The sequence below is a fragment of the Lepidochelys kempii genome, chromosome 6 (assembly GCF_965140285.1).
Source record: "Lepidochelys kempii isolate rLepKem1 chromosome 6, rLepKem1.hap1, whole genome shotgun sequence".
Lineage (NCBI taxonomy): Eukaryota > Metazoa > Chordata > Testudines > Cheloniidae > Lepidochelys > Lepidochelys kempii.
This window is the reverse complement of record NC_136385.1, coordinates 20,024,024-20,044,390: the sequence shown is the minus strand read 5'-3', so window position 1 is coordinate 20,044,390 and position 20,367 is coordinate 20,024,024. Positions and strand designations below refer to the sequence as shown.

General features: G+C 49.1%; 1 protein-coding gene across 1 annotated transcript; it reads right to left on the bottom strand.

Moving 5' to 3' along the window:
- Window positions 1-2,023: 2,023 nt before the first annotated feature.
- On the bottom strand, window positions 2,024-18,096 carry PGGHG (protein-glucosylgalactosylhydroxylysine glucosidase). The gene is made up of 13 exons (XM_073350608.2): window positions 17,844-18,096; window positions 15,155-15,365; window positions 13,629-14,064; window positions 12,556-12,675; window positions 12,287-12,418; window positions 10,302-10,413; window positions 9,880-9,952; window positions 9,467-9,603; window positions 8,052-8,185; window positions 7,837-7,932; window positions 6,949-7,046; window positions 2,904-3,118; window positions 2,024-2,109 (listed from the first exon to the last, which is right to left on the bottom strand). The coding sequence occupies exons 1-13, from the start codon at window positions 18,094-18,096 to the stop codon at window positions 2,045-2,047; spliced, it is 2,082 nt and encodes a 693-aa protein (XP_073206709.1). The 3' UTR covers window positions 2,024-2,044.
- Between the last annotated feature and the right edge of the window lie 2,271 nt (window positions 18,097-20,367).

Genomic DNA, 20,367 nt, shown 5'->3' with positions numbered 1-20,367 from the left:
TTTATTACTGTCCTCTGGGCCAGATTGTTCCCCCTTGTTCCATGCATGGAGGGGAACATCTACATATGGATTTCACCCCACCTGTGCAGAAAAGGGAAGGTTTCTGCAGCCCAGGAAAGAGTGGCTGGATCAGGGTGGGGTGAGTCACAGCAGCCCTCCCACTAGCCCTATGGAGAGTAAATAGGAAAGAGCCCCTCTGGTCCTGTATGATTACTCTCAGGGCTGGCCTACACTGCAAACTTACATCGGCATAGCTACATCTCTCAGGGGGGTGAAAAATCCACACCCTCCCCGAGGGACGTAGCCATGCTGACCTAACCGCTGGTGTAGACAGCGCTAGGTTGATTGAGGAATTCTTCCATTGACCTAGATACCACCTCTCGGGGAGGTGGATTAACTACAGCAACGGGGGACCCTCTCATCACTGTAGTGAGTGTCTACGCGGTAGCATTTTAAGTGTATATGTAAGCAGAGTCTGAATGAGCTCTCCCCTGACATCTAGTGGTGAGCTGTGGAAAAAGACTTCAGGAGCTGATCTCGTCTGCAAAGTTCACCTTCCACCCTGTGTGGAGGGGAGACGGGGGGGTGGGTAAGGAGGCACTTTACATGCTCCACTGCTCGGGCACTTGCTCATCGCCGCAACGGCTGATTGCCGCACCTTTCTGCGGGGCTCTGCCCTGGCCGCGCCTCTCCGCCAGCCGTCCTGCGGGTCGCTTGCCGCACCTCTCCAAAAGACCCACCCTCCTACACACACAGTCTTCCGCAGTGTCCCCAAGGAAGCAACAACATTAGCCAATAAAATACCTCCTCTGGGTTCCCCAGCGTGTGTCTCCTTTAAAACATAACCACCCTGGGGCAGGGACTGTCTCCATTTTGTGTACTGTACCCTCCAAGCACCTGGCCGGTGATTACCAAGTAATGGGTTTGATTCCCCAGTCCATTTCGCCCATGCAACCCGCTGGATTTCAGTGGAGATAATCCCACTTTATGCTGGTGGAATGGAGAATAGAGTCAGGCCCAGTGGGTCTGGAGCCCCTGTTGAGCCCAAATGAGGTCGCCAGAGCCAATGTGCCATTCTAGGGAGCCTAGTCAGAATGACAGTAACATTTAGAGTTGGACACTAAGCAGCGAAAGGGTGGGGTTGGGCATGAGGTTTCAGCCAGGGGAAGCCAGCAGATGGTGCATTCTCTCTCTCTTTCTGTTTGGTTTTCTGCTACAAAGCAATACATAAAGCCAGACGAATTCTTGGATTTCAGCAGACACCTATTTTTAGGGGGTTGCAATGCAGGACTCACTTGTGCAATTCTGTTCGGGTTGGGTAGAAACATTCCTCCTCAGCTCCAGAGCTAACCTAAGTCTGAGTCAATAGTCCCTCTTCTGGTGGGTTTTAGGTGGGTGGCCAAAATCAGACTTTAGGGAGAGATTTTCAAAGGCACAAATGGGAGTTGGGGGTGGCCTAGCCCTTGTGCCTTTGAAACTCTCACCATGTGATGGAAAATGACATGCCATGTTAACTATGGAGAAGCTGCTGTCACTCCATCACGTGTGTGTGACACATTGTACCAGGCACGGAAGGCAAAAGCCAGCTCCCATGCAGCCAAATGTACTAGGTGCAAGCTTAAGGAAGTGCCATAAATGGGTGCTCAAAGGGGTGTTGCAGAAGCTGAGCCCGGCAGAGAAGGGGTAAATATTGGTCAGCAAATATGCAGGGAAGTAATAAGGGCAGGTAATTGGGAGGTGAATCAAATTCAGCTGTCAATAAAACCATTTCCCAAGGGCAATACGAGCAGGAGGATGGTGCATTCCCCTCCTCCCCACCCCCGTCTAGCATTTTCCAAACATCCCCTCACTGGTCACAAAGGAAGCAGGGAAATCAAACAGCCTCCCCCTGGAGCATGTCACTTATGCGCAGGTCCTGTGCAGCCAAACCTCAGTCTGCACCACAACGCAGCAGGGGCTCCCAGGACTCCTGCTTTAGGACGCCTGCTCCCTGCCATGTTTGCGTAGCTTTGGTGGTTTTAATACCTGCCCTGACAAATACAACTTAAAATGGCTCGGCGGATGCTCTCTGGATCCGGCCAGCAGCTGTGGCGAAGGAGATGCTCTGCCCTGCGATGGAAACAAACAAACACACAAGCTGGGAGAAGGACCCTGGCTCTAACCACCCTCTCTCTGGTTATTCCCTTTAGTCTCCTATGTTAAGGTACCATCCAGGGCCAGGGTGTTCTACTAAGTCAGCTTCAAAGCAGGAAATGCAGTCAGGTAGTTACGCCCCCAGCCTACCCCAGCAGGACAGGCTGCGGAGGGCAGGAGATAGCCTTGGCTGTGGGGAGCCGACAGCTAGTCCAGTCCCTGCCTCTGCCAGCAGGTGGTGCTGTACGCAATGGTCTAGGAGTGTGGGTCATGGGCCGGCTTGCACTGTAGCAGCCCCAGCTTTTCCCAGGAGGCAGGACCGGCCGGAGGGAAAATAGCTCCTTGGGCAAACTTATATTTTGGCATCCCTGGCCCCTGTTGTCTGCCCATCCATGCCCCCATCACCCTTGGTCCCCACTTCCTCCCCAGATTCCACACCCATCCCCCCAGACTCCTATTGCCGCCCTGGGCTTGCCAGCCCCCCATCACCTCTGGGTCCTGCTGTCCCCCTCATTGCCTGGAGCTCCCTTTTGTGGCCTCGCACACCAGGCCCGCCCCACTTCTTGCCTCTTGACCACAGTGCCCCCCTGACCACGGCACCCTGAGCGGTCATCTACGTTGCCCTCCTGTGAGGCCGGCCCTGCCAGCAGAAGTGAGTCCAGGGAAGGGTATAGGACTGGGAGACCCAGAAGCTTTGCTGCCCCCTAACCTTTCCCAGCAGTGAAGATCAGAAACGCACAGCACAGTGTCATAGTGGGGAGACACTGTACCTTCGGGTAAGGGAATGCGTTGGCCCGATGCTACCAGCACAGCCTCCAGGGGGGACAGTTGCGGGTCACGTGAGGACTTTGTCACCTTTATCCTAACGTTCTCTTTGGTGAGCGTGAAGTTCAACTTGCTTCCAAGGTAAGAGACTCCAGTGACCTTGAGTTTGCTGATGTTGTCCGGGCATGTAGGGTCAAAGTTCAGGCTGCTCTTGGTGATTCTAGGAAAGGCAGAGAGGAGTCAGGGGTTAGTGAATTCCATCCACGGAGGAAGAGACACTGGCTATTCTCCTTCCTGGGCTGTCATTTTCTTAGAATATCAGTGAGTCTTCCAGCACCCCCTCTTGAGCTGGGAGTGTCATAACCATAAGGGTAGCCTAAAATTCCTCCTTACCTATAAGGGGTTAAGAAGCTCAAATAACCTGGTTGACACCTGACCAAAGGAACCAATGGGGACAAAAGATACTTTCAAATGTGGGGGGAAGGGAGGAGAAGGCTTTGTTTTGAGTTCTTTGTTTCTGTGTTTGTTTGCTCTTGGGACTAAGAGGGACCGGACATCAATCCATGTCCTCCAAACTATTCTGAACCAGTCTCACATATTACAGAAATTGTAAGTACAGCCAGGCAAGGCGTGTTAGTTTATCTTTGTTTTCTCAACTTGTGAATTTTCCCTTTGCTGGAGGGAGGTTTATCCCTGTTTTGCTGTAACTTTGAAACTAAGGCTAGAGGGGGTTCCTCTGTGTTTTGTGCATCTTTTGTTACCCTGTATAGTTATCTTCCAACCTGATTTTACAGAGGGGATTTTTACCTTTTCTTTTTTTTTTAAATAAAATTCTTCTTTTAAGAACGGATCGATTTTTTTCCAGTGTCCAAAGATCCAGGGATTGGGGTCTGTGGTCACTTTGTAACCAATTGGTTAGGGTATTATCCTCAAGCCTCCCCAGGAAAGGTGAAGGGGCATGCGATGTGCCACAGTTCTTGACTGACTCTTCCAGCACTGTCACCTGAGCTATTGGTAACAGCTTAGCTCAGAACTACATCACAAAAGACAGGGCAGCTCCGGAGCATGCTAATGGCACGTGGAGCCTTAACCTAGGTCACTGGGCCAGTGTCCTAGTGACCAATGGTTGTTAGCAGCCGATGTGACAAAGCCCTGGCTGGGATGATTTAGTTGGGAATTGGTCCTGCTTTGAGCAGGGGGTTGGACTAGATGACCTCTTGAAGTCCCTTCCAACCCTGAGATTCTATGATTTCTGTTTGGAGGCCCATGTGAAAGGAGTTGGAGGAGGGGTGGAAGTCATCTCAGTCTGCCTGCTAGGGGAGATTTGGATCCAGATTCAAACTCTATGGCTTGAGTCCATGTCTAAGTGGAACATGGAGTCCAAATACCTTTGACGGGTGGAAAGGTGGCGATTAAGGTAGGAGTTTGGATGGGAAACCTGCAACTCACATCTATGTCTACCAGAGACTTGGGAGTTTCTCACACCTAATACTGACCACACACACCAACAATGAATGCGACTCGTTAGCACTAAGTATTTTGCTACATATCAATCTTACCACCTCTAAACTCGATCTGTCCTCAACTAAGCTCTTTAAGAATATGTTCCAGGACCAGAATCACATCTGTTTTGGGCATAGCTTTGAAAATCCACCAGATCTGACCACCCTAAAGTGCTCTCTGGGTGCTGCTTTTAGGGCCACTGAGGATACTTTAGTTCAGTTTTTTCTAACTCAGAGGTTCAATTTTTTTTCAGAACCACAACTTCCCACGCAGCTGACTGGCTCCCCTTACTTATTTACTGCAGGTGCTGCTGGTTTTGACCCATAGGGCAGGAACACTTGGAAATGGTTCCACATGTGTGTTCGGGGAGCTCTCTACTCTTGTTCTGAGCTGGGTCCATTCTCACTGCGCCAGCCCAAGTTCTCAGTCTCAACCGGAGATTTCAGCTCCTCAGGAGCTGATGTTGGTGGTGAGTTCCCTCCACGTGGTCTATTTTGGGCCCTTTAGTTATTTACAGTTTCTCTGTCACTGTGGGGAAGATGTTGTTTTTCAGCCTGGAGGCTGGTGTGCCTGGTCATTAGGGTGATATCCAGATCTCTACTTTGCTCTAATTCAATATTGATTCAGCTGGCTTTGCTCTGCTCTGGGTCTCTTGTATCTGGATATACATTTTGTGGCTGCGACCAGTTTTCCCACCGTTAATTATGAATGAACCAGAAATAACTGCATTAGTAAAAGGGCTCAGACATTATTACCAGCCGCTGGCAAATCTTAAACAGATTGAGCAGTGTCCCACTGCAGAGCCATATTCCTTTCCTGTAGTCTCTCTCACTGAATGCTGTTCACCAGGATATTTAGGTGCCAGTAGGAAACAGTCTCCTTTTCAACCTCCCCTCTCCTGCCCCTGATGTCACAATAAATCACTTGATGGTGATATCCCAGGCCAGTGATTCGTACATCACTGGGTGAAACCAAACCTTAGGAGACACATCTGGCTAGAGCGGAGAGAGCTTCTGTCAGCTCCTCACCATCTTCCTACCCAGCAGAGAAGAGAAAGGGGAGGTAGAAAATGGCTTTGTAAAATGGCAGTTTGCTAAGGGGCTATTTTGACACCCCCTGCCCACAGTGGGAGGGAAGGGGAGGGCTCAGTGGAGCTAGTTGGAAACTAGAATTCCTATTCCATGGGAAATTTAATTAACAAAAATAATTTTTGAATTGGAACAAAAAGTCAAAACTTAGAAATATCACTGCAGAACCGAAATCCCTAAATTTTGTTTCAGGAACATCAAACCAAAGCAGTCCAATAAGGTTGAAATGAAATAATTTGACCGCAAAGAAACATTTTGATAATTTTCCATCAAACATATCGGAATGTATCAATTTAGTCAAATCAGCATTTTTTGATGGACAACTCTTCTGTTGGAAAACATTCAACCAGCTCTAATCTCAAGCAGTACCCGAGACAAGAAAAGATGGTCTTGTAGCTGAAACACAGGATTGAGGCTCCGGAGGTGTAGCTTCTCAGCTCTGCAACTGACTTATCATCTGACTTTGAGGAAGTCACTTGCTCTTCTGAGCCTCAGTTTCCTCATTTTTAAAATGGGAAGGATGCTAGTTTTATTATCAAGAGGGGAGACCAGTCGCCCTGAGATTCAGACCAACTTTAATATTTAAAATGTCAAAGTTTGACTTAGCCTTTTGTCACCTCAAAAAGTGATTTCTGTGATGTGTCTCCAGTGATTTCCATTAATTTGAGAAAATCTATCCAGCATATATTTCAAATACACAACAAGAGTCAATCTATTTACAACATTACTTAAGAGCGGCAATCTCTTGCTATCTAAAGTATAAAGCATCAATAGGCAGATGTAAAAGCTTTCTTAAAATGTTCAGTTCTGTAATGCTGTACCTACTATACAGGGCACATTCAAAGATATTTACTTTGTATGCTTTTAAAAGTGTGTTTTAATCTTGATGGTGGACTTCCATTTATGGAAACTGGCCTAGTAATGAAAAGCGGATTATTAAAATTTTGTCATGGGTATTTGCACTAATTTTTGAATCAAGATAAATTTAACCAAATCATTTCAGAATTAATGAATTCACGTCTTTGGGCTCGTCTACACTACAAAGTTAGGTTGACCTAGCTGTGTTGCTCAGAGGTGTGAAAAATTCACACCCCTGAGAGATGTAGCTAAGCTGGTCTAAGCTCCAATGTAGACACTGCTAGGTCACTGGAAGAATTAGTCCACTGACCTAGCTACCGCCGCTCGGAGAGATGGATTTACTACAGAAGAATCCCTTCCATTGTTGTCGGAAGTGTCTACACTATAGCCCTACAACTGTGCCACTGTAGCGCTTCTAGTGTCGACATACCCTTGGTGGCCTTGGTCCTCCCAACTTAGTTAGTGAAGAGACCTTAAGCCCCAGCATACTGAATGCTTTCACCATAGGACCAGTCATCTTGCTACATTTAAACGTGAAGGTTCTTAGAGATCTTTTGTCATGGTGGTCAAGAAATTAAATGGGTAGCAATAGCGCTCTCACCTGAACCCCGTGTATCCAAAAAGGATGGCCTGCAGGAATCCTCCCATACCCGTCAGGAAATTCACAGCTCCTGACCCGTCGGAGTTCTCCACCCAGATCTACACCGATGAGTGAGAGAGAAATGACTTAGGCCCTGTCAGGATTTAGTAGTTACGCTTCATAACATTACATGCCATTGGAAAGTGTTAATTATGATCATCACTTGTCTGGTCCCCTGGGAGCCCAGAGAACTGCCCCCACTCCTGCCACAGAGGGAGAGGGTGGGTATGATGCATTCTTCCCACATGGTCCTGCTGCCCCACTGTAGGGAAAAGAGGAACCCTGTTTAGGTCTTCCCTGCTCCTCAGCCCTTCACCCAGCAGGAGGAGAAAGGGAGCCATGGTGGGTGAGATCTTGTCACCGTTGGAAAGAGGGGAACTGGGAGCTGATAGTGGGCCCTCTCCTAGCACTGGGGGGGGGGGTGTTGCAATGCCCCCAGCCCTGCAGCCCACCCTTGATACGAGGAGCTGGGAGGGAGAGCAGAGCAGGGTGCTGCTTGGCCCACTGCTGCCACCCATAACGAGGAGAAGGAATCTGGGGTGGGCATGATGCCTGCACATTAGCCCTGCTTCCCCTGGTGAGAGGAGAGGGAGAAGGGTGGTGGTGCCATTCCCCCATGGCCCATCAGTACGCAGGCACTGGTGAACTGCCCTGCAGTAGGCAAGACAGAGATCAATAACACAGAAGAGGCCGCAGTGACTGATAATACAGTTAAGGTAGGTGCCGGTCTGAGTGACATCTGTCAGCAGCTCGGGCTGCTTGTGATCAGTCATTACAGACCTGCCCAGATAGACTCCCCTTCCATCTATCCACAGTGGCAGGGGGCAAACCCCACTGCACCTGCCTGACCTTGAATGGCTCGGTGATGTTGTTGAAACACTTGCTCAGTTGCCTCTGTGCCCTCTGGATCTCCTTCAGCTCCATCCAGCCAACCGCAAACATGCTCTGTAGGAAAGAGAACCAAACAGGTGCCTCCTGGGTGCACTGCAAGGAGCCGAGCCCTGCAGGAGGCTCCCCCCTTTCACACTGAAACCATTTGGCTTCCACTCTGCTTGGCTGCTTACCCAGGTCATGGCTGGCCCATCCAGCTCAGTGACAGGTTCATACATCTCCAGGTCGTTCCTTCGGACTTCAGAGCTCATGGGATACATCATTGGGTATCCGAGCAAGACGACATCAGCTTGTTTCACGTGCTTACCTGGGGAAGGGACAGACAGAGGGGCAGGGCATACATGGGAACTAGGAGTGAGAGGTGATGGGCCCAACTTAAATCTCAGATCCCAGGGGGAGCATGCAGGGCTGGCAGCTAGAAAGATCATTGTTTTCCTAGTACATTAAGCTAATTTGATAGGGAGTCATTTAATGCAATACACTGAGAACCATGTGATGCCATTTCAACAGAGCAACACTATAACTGAAGTGCAAAGCAAGCCTAGAGAAGGTGGGTCATGGACACAGGAGATTAGTTGGGGATGGCTCAGGTCTGGCTGGCTGGAATTTAGATCAAGACACAGCGACTTCCAGTTTTTTAGAAATTTTTGCATGGACGTCGTCCTAGCAGGTCCTTCTTTGGAAGCTGGAGCAGGGCCAGGATATCACCCAAAATGCCCCGTTTTAACATGGTGTTAACCAGGCAAGGCTCTTTGCATGCACAGAACCAGAGAGCTGCAGGCGTTACTGTGGAGCTCAGCCTTGCAAATGTAGCTTCAAGGTCCAAACAAGCATTCAAACAGTAACCGTACCACTTGCAACCAGGGAAAGGGCAAATTCCCGAGGCGCTATAAACCTATCCCTAGCAAAGAAAATCTTGACACAGGCCAACTTCTTTAATAATAAGTAGGTGTGGCAAAAGTTGATTTTTATTTTTTATAGTTTTGATTGATGTTTATTTTTAAACATGTTATTGGATTTTTATTCATTTAATTTAAATTTAATTATGAGGAGCATCAGACAATAATTATTTAATGACAGTAGATGTTGAGATTCAAAGAGTTAAAGCGTTATAACTATTAAAACCAAAACTGTCAACATCACATGTCAAAATATACAAAGTAAATCTCCGTAAATCAAATTCTAAGATGTTCCCAAGCAGCATGTTTCTCATTTTGCAGTTAGTCAAATTCAATTATTATCACTGGAAATATTTTTTCATCACTTTGTGTATGGACAGTGAAATTGACATTTACCAATAAAAATCGAATTCTTCCAAGTCTAATAGTAACCCAGAGATGAGAAACACCCCATCCAGGGCAGAGAACAGCTCAGTAGCCACACCTTCTACAATAAGAACCTGGGTTAGGTGACCCACCAGCATGCACACCGCATCAGCATCGACCCTTCTTCAAGAAGCCAGCAATGCAGCGCTTGCCCTAAGCCCTACGTAGTCAGGATCCGAGGTTACTATTGTGCTGTAGAGCATCCACAAAGGACAAATCGAGGCTGAGATGCAGCCCCTCCCCTTCCTGTTTCTCCAACTCACCTGGGCTGTATCCATCGAACTCTGGATGGTAGTTCCTGGCTGCATCAAACGGCACTTTGACTTTCTTGGCAACCTCCTGCCACTCCTCAGGGACAGGGATCTGGAAATCACGGGCCACCTCGGCTGCAAAGTTCAAGCTGGGGGGGCGGGGGGAGTGAGGAGAGACTGTTTATATGGTGTCTGCAACGCTTTAAAGAGCAAAATATAAGAAGAACTGGAAGCAAAGGCGCTAAGCCAGCCAGTCGCCCACAAGGGAAATAGCAAGACTGAAAGACTATGGCCCAAAACATGAGCTTTGGAGAGCTGCTGATGCCTCCTGGAGCCTGGGCTTTCTTCTGAAACCCGACAGCTTGCTAAGCAGCAGGGAAGACTGATCAGAATGGTTCAGTGTTTCTAGAAATCATGCACGTTACCTCCTCTGGGCCACGGTGTTGGTGTAAACAGAGTTATCGACACTGTAGTGATACTCATCTGGGGGCATGACACCTGGAGGAAGAGGGAGGAGACATCACACCAGGGCAGTCCCTGTCCTCCTTTTGTTTTAAACCCCTGGCAGGGCCCAAGGGAGTGGGAGACTGGGTGAGCTTGGAAGGCACAAGAGAGCTCTCCAGCCACTCTCTGAGCACACAGTAAAGCTATGCTAGGTCTGAGTGGGTGCTGCGGGTTAAGCCCATGGTAGGCTGCTCAGGAATGCAGAGGACCTGGGAGCCAGTGCATCCCGTGCAGAGAACAGCTGTTACTATACGCCAGAGTGAGGCAGGCCAAGCTGGAGAAGCTGTGGGCTTTCACCTGCCAAGTCCTCTCCCAGAAACCGGCTCCCAGGCGGGGGAATTACCTTTGATGTGGTAGCACTGCTCCTCCTGACTCCACACCACCCTGCTGCACCAGTACTGAGCCACCGTACCGACCACGTCCCAGGCTCCTTCCTCCCTGAACAGCTTCTGGTCCTGGAGGGAGCCAAACCCAGAGAGAGAGAGAGAGATGGGGAGCCATGAGGAAGAGAGACAGTGGTACCCAAACCCAGAGGGAGCCACGAGGAACAGAGACAGCAGTACCCAGACCCAGAGAGATGGGGAGCTGGGAAGAAGGTGGACATTGAACCAAGAGCCCGTTGGCTGAAATCACAGCAGCTGCTTCCCTTGCCTTGCCTTTTTCCAGCATCAGCACAAACACAATCCCTTTGTCCAATTCATCGCATGACTGCTACTGCACTGCTCTTTGGGGGCGCTATTCCCAGTGGAGTTTGTTTACAGGCTTGGATATCCCTGAACTTTCAGCTGTAGAGTGCAATATACCCTCCAGCTCAGACACTACCTTCACAGTGAAGAAATAAGGCCAAATTCAGCACTAGCATAAGTGGATGGAATTCTGTGGATTTCAGCAGGAGTTGTACCAGGCTGACTCTGGCCCATTGACTCATTTGAAGAGTGTGTAATCGCCTTAGTGTGGAAATCTCGTACCACCGCCTCTAAGCAGTTCCACACAACGGGAGGGGAGCACCACCCTCTCCCTGTGCTTGATGGGTAGAGGAAACTTCCTCTTCTAGGAGAAAATGAACTTCTGTCCTGTTCTGCACACATAGTGTAACAGGCTGTTCCCAGAGGGATTGGGGGGAAATTCAGTTCCCTGAGCAGGCAAGCAAATAGCTCTGTGGATTGGACTTTGTCCCTGCCAGTAATTTTCAGGCCTAAGAGACATTTCAAGTATGTCTACAGTGCAGTGTAAGCCCAGGGTTAGTACAACTCAAGTTAGCAGGTTTGTTAACCTCGGGGTTTGAGCATATACACTCATTTGTAACACCAGGGTAGAAATTGTTGAACCCTGGGTCCCAACCTGGGGCTCCAGTGTCTACACTGCTTTATGTGGCCCCAAGTCCAATCACCCCTATCCCAAACATCCTAGTGCCCTCCATAGTGTGGTTGCTCTAGCCCTTTATTTGTGGTGCCGTGTGGGAAAACTTGACTATCCACCTGATTATCCGGAAGAAAAAGAAAGTCATCCTATGGCATTGTGGTATACTTTTGGTGGTTTTGCAGAGCATAAGTCTAACAGGTCTGTATCTACACTGCAAAGTAATAGGGCTTGAACCCTGGGTCCTAGCTTGGCTCAGGCTTGGACCCTCCACACCGGTGGGATCCTGGGACGCTGGCTCTGAGCCCTGGATTAGTGTGATTTGTGTGTAGATGGAAGGGGGGGGGGTTAGGCTTGAGCCTAAATTCTAACCCTGGGCTTACAATGCAGTGTTGACATACCCTTAGAAGGCTTCATGTCAGCCCCACCCACTTTTGAGAAGACAGGTTTCTAACTGGATGACAGAGAAGAATGACAGCTACAAAAATCAATGTGGGTTATTTCATGCTTCTCTTTAGTTGGGGTTCTTTAGCTCCTACTTAGAGAGGGTTTAGACTCAGGGCAAGGGAGACACGAGAAAGATAAATGTAATACTCAGGGCTCAAGGAGAGCAGCAGGGCTGTTAGGGGGTCCAGGGGACTCTGGTAACCGGTTGTACCAGCAGTAGTTAGGGGAAGGGGTAAAGAGAGACTAGTCCAGGGTTGGATAGCAAGATGCTGAAGAGTGAAATAAGGAACAACATCTGAGGAGCAAGCGTTGAAGAAGGGCCACTGTAGATCGTGGAGAGCCTCGTCAGGGAGTATTACTGGCCATTGTGAATGGGGGAAAGGATAGCAGAGATGATCTGCTCTGGGAGGGGAGGAGTAAAGTCACCAAGGATCCTAGAAGACCGGTAGCTGTGGCCACTGGGCCTGTCCTGTTTCTGGCACCATCCTCATACCTGCACCACAGCGCGCGTGTCTCGGTTACCTGTGTGGCGTGATAATACTGCTCAAATGCCAGCAAAACATCCCCATTGATGTGAACTTCTTGCGCTCCATAAATCTCTTCAGGGCAGACTTCCTGGCCCGTGGCTGCGCTCTCCCAAGGGAACTTGGCACCCTGCCGGAAGAAATACCCCCAGGAGAGGCTGAGCATGACCCTCTGAACCGAACAGACCAGGGCAAGCTAAGTATCAAGAGGTTTATTCCCTTTGGTGGCTGTCGCCTCTGTTTGTTTTCTGACGAGTCTGTTCCTACCTGGTATCCCTGCTCCTGAGCGTTCTTCAGGGCTCCACCTAGTGCGCGAATACGGTACTGCAGGATGGCTCGGGCTGCTTCTGGGTAAAATAACAGGATGTTTGGGTATACCCATGTGTCCTGGAAACAGAAAATGAGTCTGTATCAGGTCAGACCCTTAGTGAAATTAGGGGAGGTTCGGACAATGAGTGTGCCAGGACCCAGAGAGAACACCAGGGCCAGGGCTTGCCCTCCCAGCCTCTGAATACTGTGGGATCCGTACACCCGGAGCCGCCGAGGCCCTGCCAACACAACCACTGTGTTAACCACTGTTAACTGTGCATGTAACTGGCTAGCGGCACCGTGACTTTATCTCATTAAAAGGAACATGGTTGAGTTGTGCCCACACAGGCGCATTTCTGCCCTCACACCCATACTGGTGTCTCCATACCCGCCACGCTCCCGAGCCCTGTTTGTAACAGAGTATTCTTGGGGAATCCAAGCAGTTCTCCCATAGAGCCCCAGCTGGGGGGCTGAGAGCCTGGAGGATGTTCCTACGCAGCAGCAGGACATGGAATAAGGCACTTGGGGTTGTCCACCCCACAGATTGCTAGGCAGAAGGGCCATCCAGACCCGTTCCAGAGACCTGGTGTAACTGCTGCGCACACTACAAACTAGTCCGTGCCGTGAGCCAGTTATAGGGAGAAAACCATGTGCTGACATAAGCCTCTGGCAGGGGGGAACACTCGGAGCTGACCATGGTCACGTGCCAATTTTAACCACACTAAACATACGTAGAGCCAGAGGCCACCCTGCCAAGAATGGGTAACAAATCTGGCTATAGGGACAGGGTCTGGGTTCAGCAGGTTCTACATCCCACCACACTACTGCCATTAGTTGTCTTCCCAACCTCTGAGTGCTGTGGGATACACACCCCAGGGCACGGTGACCAAGATTTGCCCTATCAGCCTCCCAAGACGTAGACTGTTGCCACGCCTCCCAGCCAGTGCTGTGTTTCCCTCTCCCAGGCTGGAGTGCTGTAGCATGTCTGATCCCCAGAACGGAATTATGGGCTGCAATCCTCTGTAGCCCACCTGGTCCCAGAAGACATGCCCCCAATAGTCTTCTCCCTGCGTGCCGTTGGATAACCCGCCGGGACTGATTCCATGGAACAGGAAGTCAGGAGAATCCAGGGGAGGAATTGCACTCAGCAGGTAATAGAGACATCCATATAGGGCCTGCCTCAAAGGGAGAGGCCCATCTACATCGACCCGGCATCCTTTCCAGAGTGCTGCCCAGGCCTGGGTGTGAGAGGAGTATAAGGAGCCAGCGGCAATCAGGGACGTTCCTTCGCTAAAGCACCTCTTCACTTCCTCTTCACTCTCTGCCACGGCAGTCAGGAAGTCCCAGGTTCTCTCCTGCTCCTCCCCTGGCAGGATCACAGCCTGTGGCACCGGAGTCCAGATCATGTGCACCGTGGGCTGGGGAGCCCCCTCCACCTCGGGGATCAAAGTTTTCCCATAGATATATCTGCAAGATACAGCAAATAGCAGCTTCGCCTCAGCAGCCAGAGAAGGGTCACAAAGTGAATGACTCAAGGGGCCAGATCCTCTGCTGGCGTAAATCAGGGTAGCTCCGTTTACTCCAAAATAGTTACGTCAATTCATAGTAGCTAAGGGTCAGGCCCATTCCGTTGTGTGGAACAGCCCTTCCCTCCCCCCCGACCCATTTAACAGAGAGGGACTCTCACCACCAGAGAGAGCTTCCGAGTCTGAAAGGTATCATGACTCTCATTCCACTGTTATTAGCAAGAGCTGTGGAGCACAGCGTAGGGGTGGTGAGAAGAGAGACCAATAGACATGGAGGGGAAATAGACAGATGACCCAGAGTAGGGGAGAGTTCAGGGTTCCCATTTACACCCCCTCTTTCCTCCCCTGGATTGTCTCGTTGGCCCAGATCCTCTAAAGTATTTAGGCTCCCAACTTTCATTCATTTCAAGCCTAAATACCTTGGGCTTTCTTCCCCCTTCAGATTGTCTTCCTCTCTACACCCCTGGTGGGAAAATATAGCAAAATGCCCATGGCAAGATGCCCCTCCTCTGGGCAGCACCCGCCTGCAATGGGACACTGAACAGCCTGAAGTTTACCTCCTGGCTGGCACCACCCACTGAGGTGGGGGTGGAGCTGTCTCCATCAATTGAATTAACATCCTCCCCCTCGAACATCAAGTAAAACGTCAAACAGGAAATTGAAGAAATCCCAACTTAGGTCGAGCTGGACTCTAGAACTCTCAGCTTTCCAGACTCTCCCTTCTCCTTCCATTCTAGTCAGTGGCTCTTGTGGTTGATACGTCTGTAGCTGTGACACGTGGCATCCGCTGCCGTGGCACCACCAAAAGTACCGAGGGCCTGAGGCAGCTCCCAGAGCCTGACTCTCAGGCCCAGCCTCTCTGGAGCACGGGTAAAGATGCTCAGAGTTATTCCAGCCTAGATACCTCTCAGAACCCCAGCCATTGTCCTAGCTTTGTTGTTGTCACCCATTTGAAAGGTGGAAAGAGGGCGAGTCCTTTTGTTCCTCAGGCCACAGCCCTGCTGGGTACACCCTACCATGACCACACTCACTGAGCTCCCTGGAAGTCCTGCCCCTGGTGCAAGTCCAGGTCTCGGCTCTGTGGCGTGAATTGCATCTGGAGCTGCACGGTCACTGGTGGGCCTCTGGCAGCCGATCGCTTGATGGTGATGCTGAAGGCCAGCAGGTGTACGAGGGAGTGGTGGGCGTAGATCCTGTGGGTGGCGGTGTAACCTGGCGACTGAAGCAAGTGGCTGAAAGTCCCTGCAGACACAAACAGAGTTATCATTTGGAGCTTCCGCTCTCAGATGTTCCTGCCTGTTCTCTAAATCTAGGGCCTGATCCTGCTATCGGATCCGGGTGGGCGCACACCTGTGCCTGTATGGAGCCCTGTTTGGAACAGGAAGAAAGGACAGTCAGAGGTACCATTGTGACAGGTACATAAAATGCACATGGGCCCAGAGTATTAAAGGTATTTAGGCACCTAACTTCCATTGCTTTCAATGGGAGTTAGACAGCTAAATACCATTGAGAATCTGGGCAATAGAGCCTGCAGGAAGTATGAACCTCCCCAGTAAGTTGAAACCCAGCAGGGATTTATTATCAAAGCAAGAAATAAGCCAGGACCAACCCTCAAACTGAACTCTGGAGTCAAATCTCACAAGCCTGATTCTTGTGTGTGGACTTTGCTTAAAGAGTCTGAAACACCATTTGACCCTCCTCTCTCTGGTGATAAAGAACACCGGTGACTGGACTCCATTAAGGGTCCTTGTTTCTGTTCAGTGGTTGTTAGTGCTTAAATTACTGATGAACTGGTTGAGGGGCTAAATCTTAGACCTGGTTTGAGGACAGCATTGCAGTGAAAGATAACAAAGAGGAAATAAAACAGTGCTTCCTTTTAGCTCAGTGGTTTGAGCATTGGCCTGCTAAACCCAGGGTTGTGAGTTCAATCCTTGAGGGGGCCATTTAGGGATCTGGGGCAAAAATTGGGGATTGGTCCTGCTTTGAGCAGGGAGTTGGACTAGATGACCTCCTAAGGTCCCTTCCAACCCTGATATTCTATAATTCCACTTGCTCCCACCAGCTTTATGTTGTTGTAACTGACAGCAGAATCAGCCCAGTGTCTCTAAAACAGACAGACTTAAGTACTCAAAAGGCTGGATCCAAACTCTCCCAAACTTCGGAGTTCAATATCTGGACCAAATTCAAAAACTTTCTCAAGTCCAGTTTTTTAGACTGAGATAGAGTAAGTGAGATTAGGTCCAAACTGTGAAGAGGGAGCCTAAACTGGATCCAGTTCTGATGTTGTGATCCAGAATCTTATTTCTGGCTGATCCACTGTCTACACTAGTACTGGAACCATTTTATCCAAAAATGTTTAAACATGGTTCTTGCCTGTAAGTAACTGCTAATATAGTTTACCAGGACAGAGCAGCCATGGAAGGAATTGTGTTATAAATAGGCTTGTCAGAATTCAATTTTTTTTTAGAAATAATTTCAACTGGAAATATCAATGTTTATTTTTAAGCATTTTTAAAATCTATTTAAATCGGAGGGTTAGACAATTATTTAATGACAGGAGACATTGAGATTTAAAAAATTAAAGCTTTATAGCATCACATGTCAAAATATACAAAGTAAATGGCCTTAAATCAAACTCTGATAAATTCTCAAGAAGCATTTTTCCTACTTTGTCTATCTGTAAATTTCAGTTATTATCGATGGAAATATTTTTCATTGGTTTGTCTGTGAAATCAACATTTACTAACATTTACCAATAAAAATCGAATCCTTCCAAGCCCAGTTATAAACTGTTTTACCGAACGTCATGGTTAAACATCATTTACTAACATGGTTCCAGCAGGTGCACAGACATGGCATAAACACTAGTGTCTTATTCTCAGCTAAAGGGAAATTGACCAACCTCAAAAGTGTAATGCTAAGGTGGAAAAAGTCCTCTGTATTCAGAGTCTGGTATAATCAGGCCTTACAGCTTTCTATGTGTTGTGTTTATTTTTAAAGACATTTAGCCACTATTCTGTGAAATTCATCCCTAACATGTGCATGTGAGCACTCCTTGCTGGCTCTGCAGAAGCCATTCACTGTTCCCAGACTGTGGGGTATTGAAAACTGTGTTTAAAGTGTAAGCTATCACTTTAAATTTCTGAAGGGTTTCCTGGTCCTGCTTGCAGGCCAGTGGGCTCTGTAGGGAAACATGCCATCGTCAGACTCAGTTCTGCAGACAGCCAGCCTAGAGTAAGGTGGGATGAGTTGTGCCTCTCTTTTTTAGGGAGCAGCCTGCTTTGTCTCTCTCTCTTTTGGGTTTTTGCGTATGATTGTTTTGAATTCTAAGAAATAAAGTAGTTACACTGCAACCCTTCCAACAAGAGTATTTTATCCTTTTTATCTGTCTTCACTGTGTGTATGCCATGAACATAGCACAGACTTGTGCATGCTTTTGACTGACCACTGTCCATGATGCCATGCACACAGCAAGAAGGAAACACAAAGCCTTGCTCATTTCTTGCTATGTTAGTAACATGGGGCCAGGAATGGGGGAGAGAGAATGTGTCGATCCGATCACATAGATAATGAAAACACTGGTAGGAGGCTTTAGCGATTTAACTTCTAGGCTTCTAAGCGGGAGTCACTGACAATGAGGAGAAAAGAAAATCAGGCAAACAAAACATTAAAGCACAAGAAAGCAGTTGCTACTTGGGAGCTGAGGCTCTGTCTGTTTACCTGTCCTGGTGTTCAAAGTGAAGGTCTCTGTCAGTCCATCCTCACCAGGCACGTTGATTCTGACATTGACAGGGCTGGGGACATCGGCACGGTGAGTGTCCCCCACTGCCCCATTATATACCCCGTTTACATGGAGGATGTCCCTATAAACTCGGGTCCCCAGATAGGCATTGGTCACTGTCGCAAGGAGGCGGGGATCTGAGGGCAGAGTGCTGGAGGTGAACACAGCAGGATCTGTCCCACCGTCTGCCATTGCTGCCTTCTGTAAACAGGGAACAAACAGAATCGGAGACGAGGATTAAATAAAACAACACCATACAGTGATTTTTTGTCAAAGACAACCCTGCGCCCCCACAATCTTACTGCAACATTATTGCGGTGCCTGGCTGAGATTGCAGAGTGCAGCGGTTCAATGAAGGGGTATTAGGAAGTTGCCATGAATTGCAGCTGGTGGCAGGGCATTTCTGACAATGAGAGTGGTGCGTGGAACAATTTCTCAGGCCTCCATGGCTTCTAGCCCTGAGGACTGGAATAGCCATATTGCAAGTCAGGGTTAAGGTGCATTGGTAGAATTGTGGTGGAATCGCAGTCGCTGTTGCAGGTTAGGACTCAGGTGAACTGGTGGGTCTGTATGGGAGCCCAGAACTGGAAGCACAGGGCTGCAGGGGCAATGTGCATTCTCTCCCTGGAAAGTAAAGGATGCGGAGGAACCAGGAGGGAGTCTGCACTCATTGCATCTTAAAAACAATGCAAAAACCCCACCTGTCATGGAAAAATACTTGCCGCAGCTCACGTGACAATCCTCTCACCTGGCGATGGAAATCATGCCAGTGCCCGGTTCTGTAATGCACCCCAGGCAGTCATTCTTAGCTGTGGAAAGTGGGTGCAAAATGCTACCAAGTCACGCTCTAGCTCAAACAGGAATTAATTTGGGGAATTCCTGTGTCATACAGGAGGTCAGACTAGACGATCACAATGGTCCCTTCTGGCCTTGGAATCTATGAATCGATGAACAGAAGAGTTTTAGACCCACTTTGAACTAAGTAAATGATTAAAAGGCGCCAGTCGAGAATCAGGCACAACATTCTATGTCAAATGAAAATGCTTCTGTCAGAATGCCGTAGGAAAATTCAAGTGGCTGATTCCTTCTCCCTCCCCGCCTGTATCTTAGTGTAAGGGATGTCTCCCTTCTCTTCGAGATAGTCACTGCGCTGTTTGTTTTGGGAGAGAGACACAATCCCATGGGAGACTTTGAATTTAGGGATCTGGTCCAACTCCCTTTGAAGTTCACAGAGGAGTAAGATCAAGGCAAGCCCGGGTAGCTTTTCTCTCTGTAAGGGCTAAGCATGCAAGAACTCAGGAGGCCAGGCCAGGATTCATAAGTTGCTGGCTGTTTGGGACCTTGAGTAATGAGAACGCAGCCGGGCGGCAGCTCCCCTGCTCTTAATCTCTCTCTCCCAGTGCCAGGCTGGCAGTACTGGAAATCCCTCCGTCTGCTCATGGCTGGCAGCTCTCCTGTCAAACTCTCCTGGCAGTTTCCCACCTCTAAATGCCTCTCTCTGTGTGGCGGCCCCCAGGAATCAGCCAGGCAGAAAACACGACCCACAAGGTTTCAGAAGTTGAAAAGTTGTATCTTGCCTTCTCTTTCAGGGCTCGGCTGGAGTCTGTCAGCTTGAGGCTGCTGCTGCAGCTGCAGGATCTCCTGTAGGAGGGGCGAGGGAGGGTAGTAGGAAGTCACTGAGCGGAGAAGAGAGGAAGGAAATAACTTTTTCTGAAAGAAAAACATTGAGACAGGTACTGCTCTAAGGGGATCTCCTGAGACACTCCTCTCCGGGTAACTGAGCTCACTGCTTAATGTATACGAGGGGCGTGAAGTGCTGAGGCCTTATCCATAAGGACTGGCTGTCTAGAGATCAAACTGCTGTAGTGGCTGTCCCAGACTCAAGCTCCGAGCAGGAGAAGCAGAGGGAGGGAAGCCCCGAGCTGAGTAGCTTTCAGCTGCAGATTGCACAAGAGATTCTGTGAGGATTGGGATTATTACCGAGCATGATCTTTGTCTAGGGACTGGCTATTTGTCCCTCCCCGCTCTCCCCCTACAATCCCAGGCAGTGTGGGTGGGAGGTGTGGGGGGTGGAAAGGCGGGAAGGTGGAAATATATCACTTTTAATGGTGAATGACAGGGAGTGGGTTTAAAATGCTGTCCCAGTTTGCCATATAAAAGAGGGGAGAGCATGGCTACACTGCGGCCACTACAGCGACACACTACAGTACTGCAACCGTGCTGCCATAGCGTAAATGCTTCTGAGGCCGACCGAATGGGTTTTCCCGTTGATGTAGGGAACCCACCTCTCAAGGGGTAGTTGGCAGGTCAATGGAAGAATCGCTCAGTTGCGCTAGCTGCATCTAGACCGGGAAAGGGGGTAGCGGGGAGTTGGGTCAACCTAACTACAGTGCTCAGGGTGCAGTTTTTTTCACAGTCTTTAGTGCCGTAGCTAGGTCAGCCAAAGTTTGAGGCGTAGCCCAG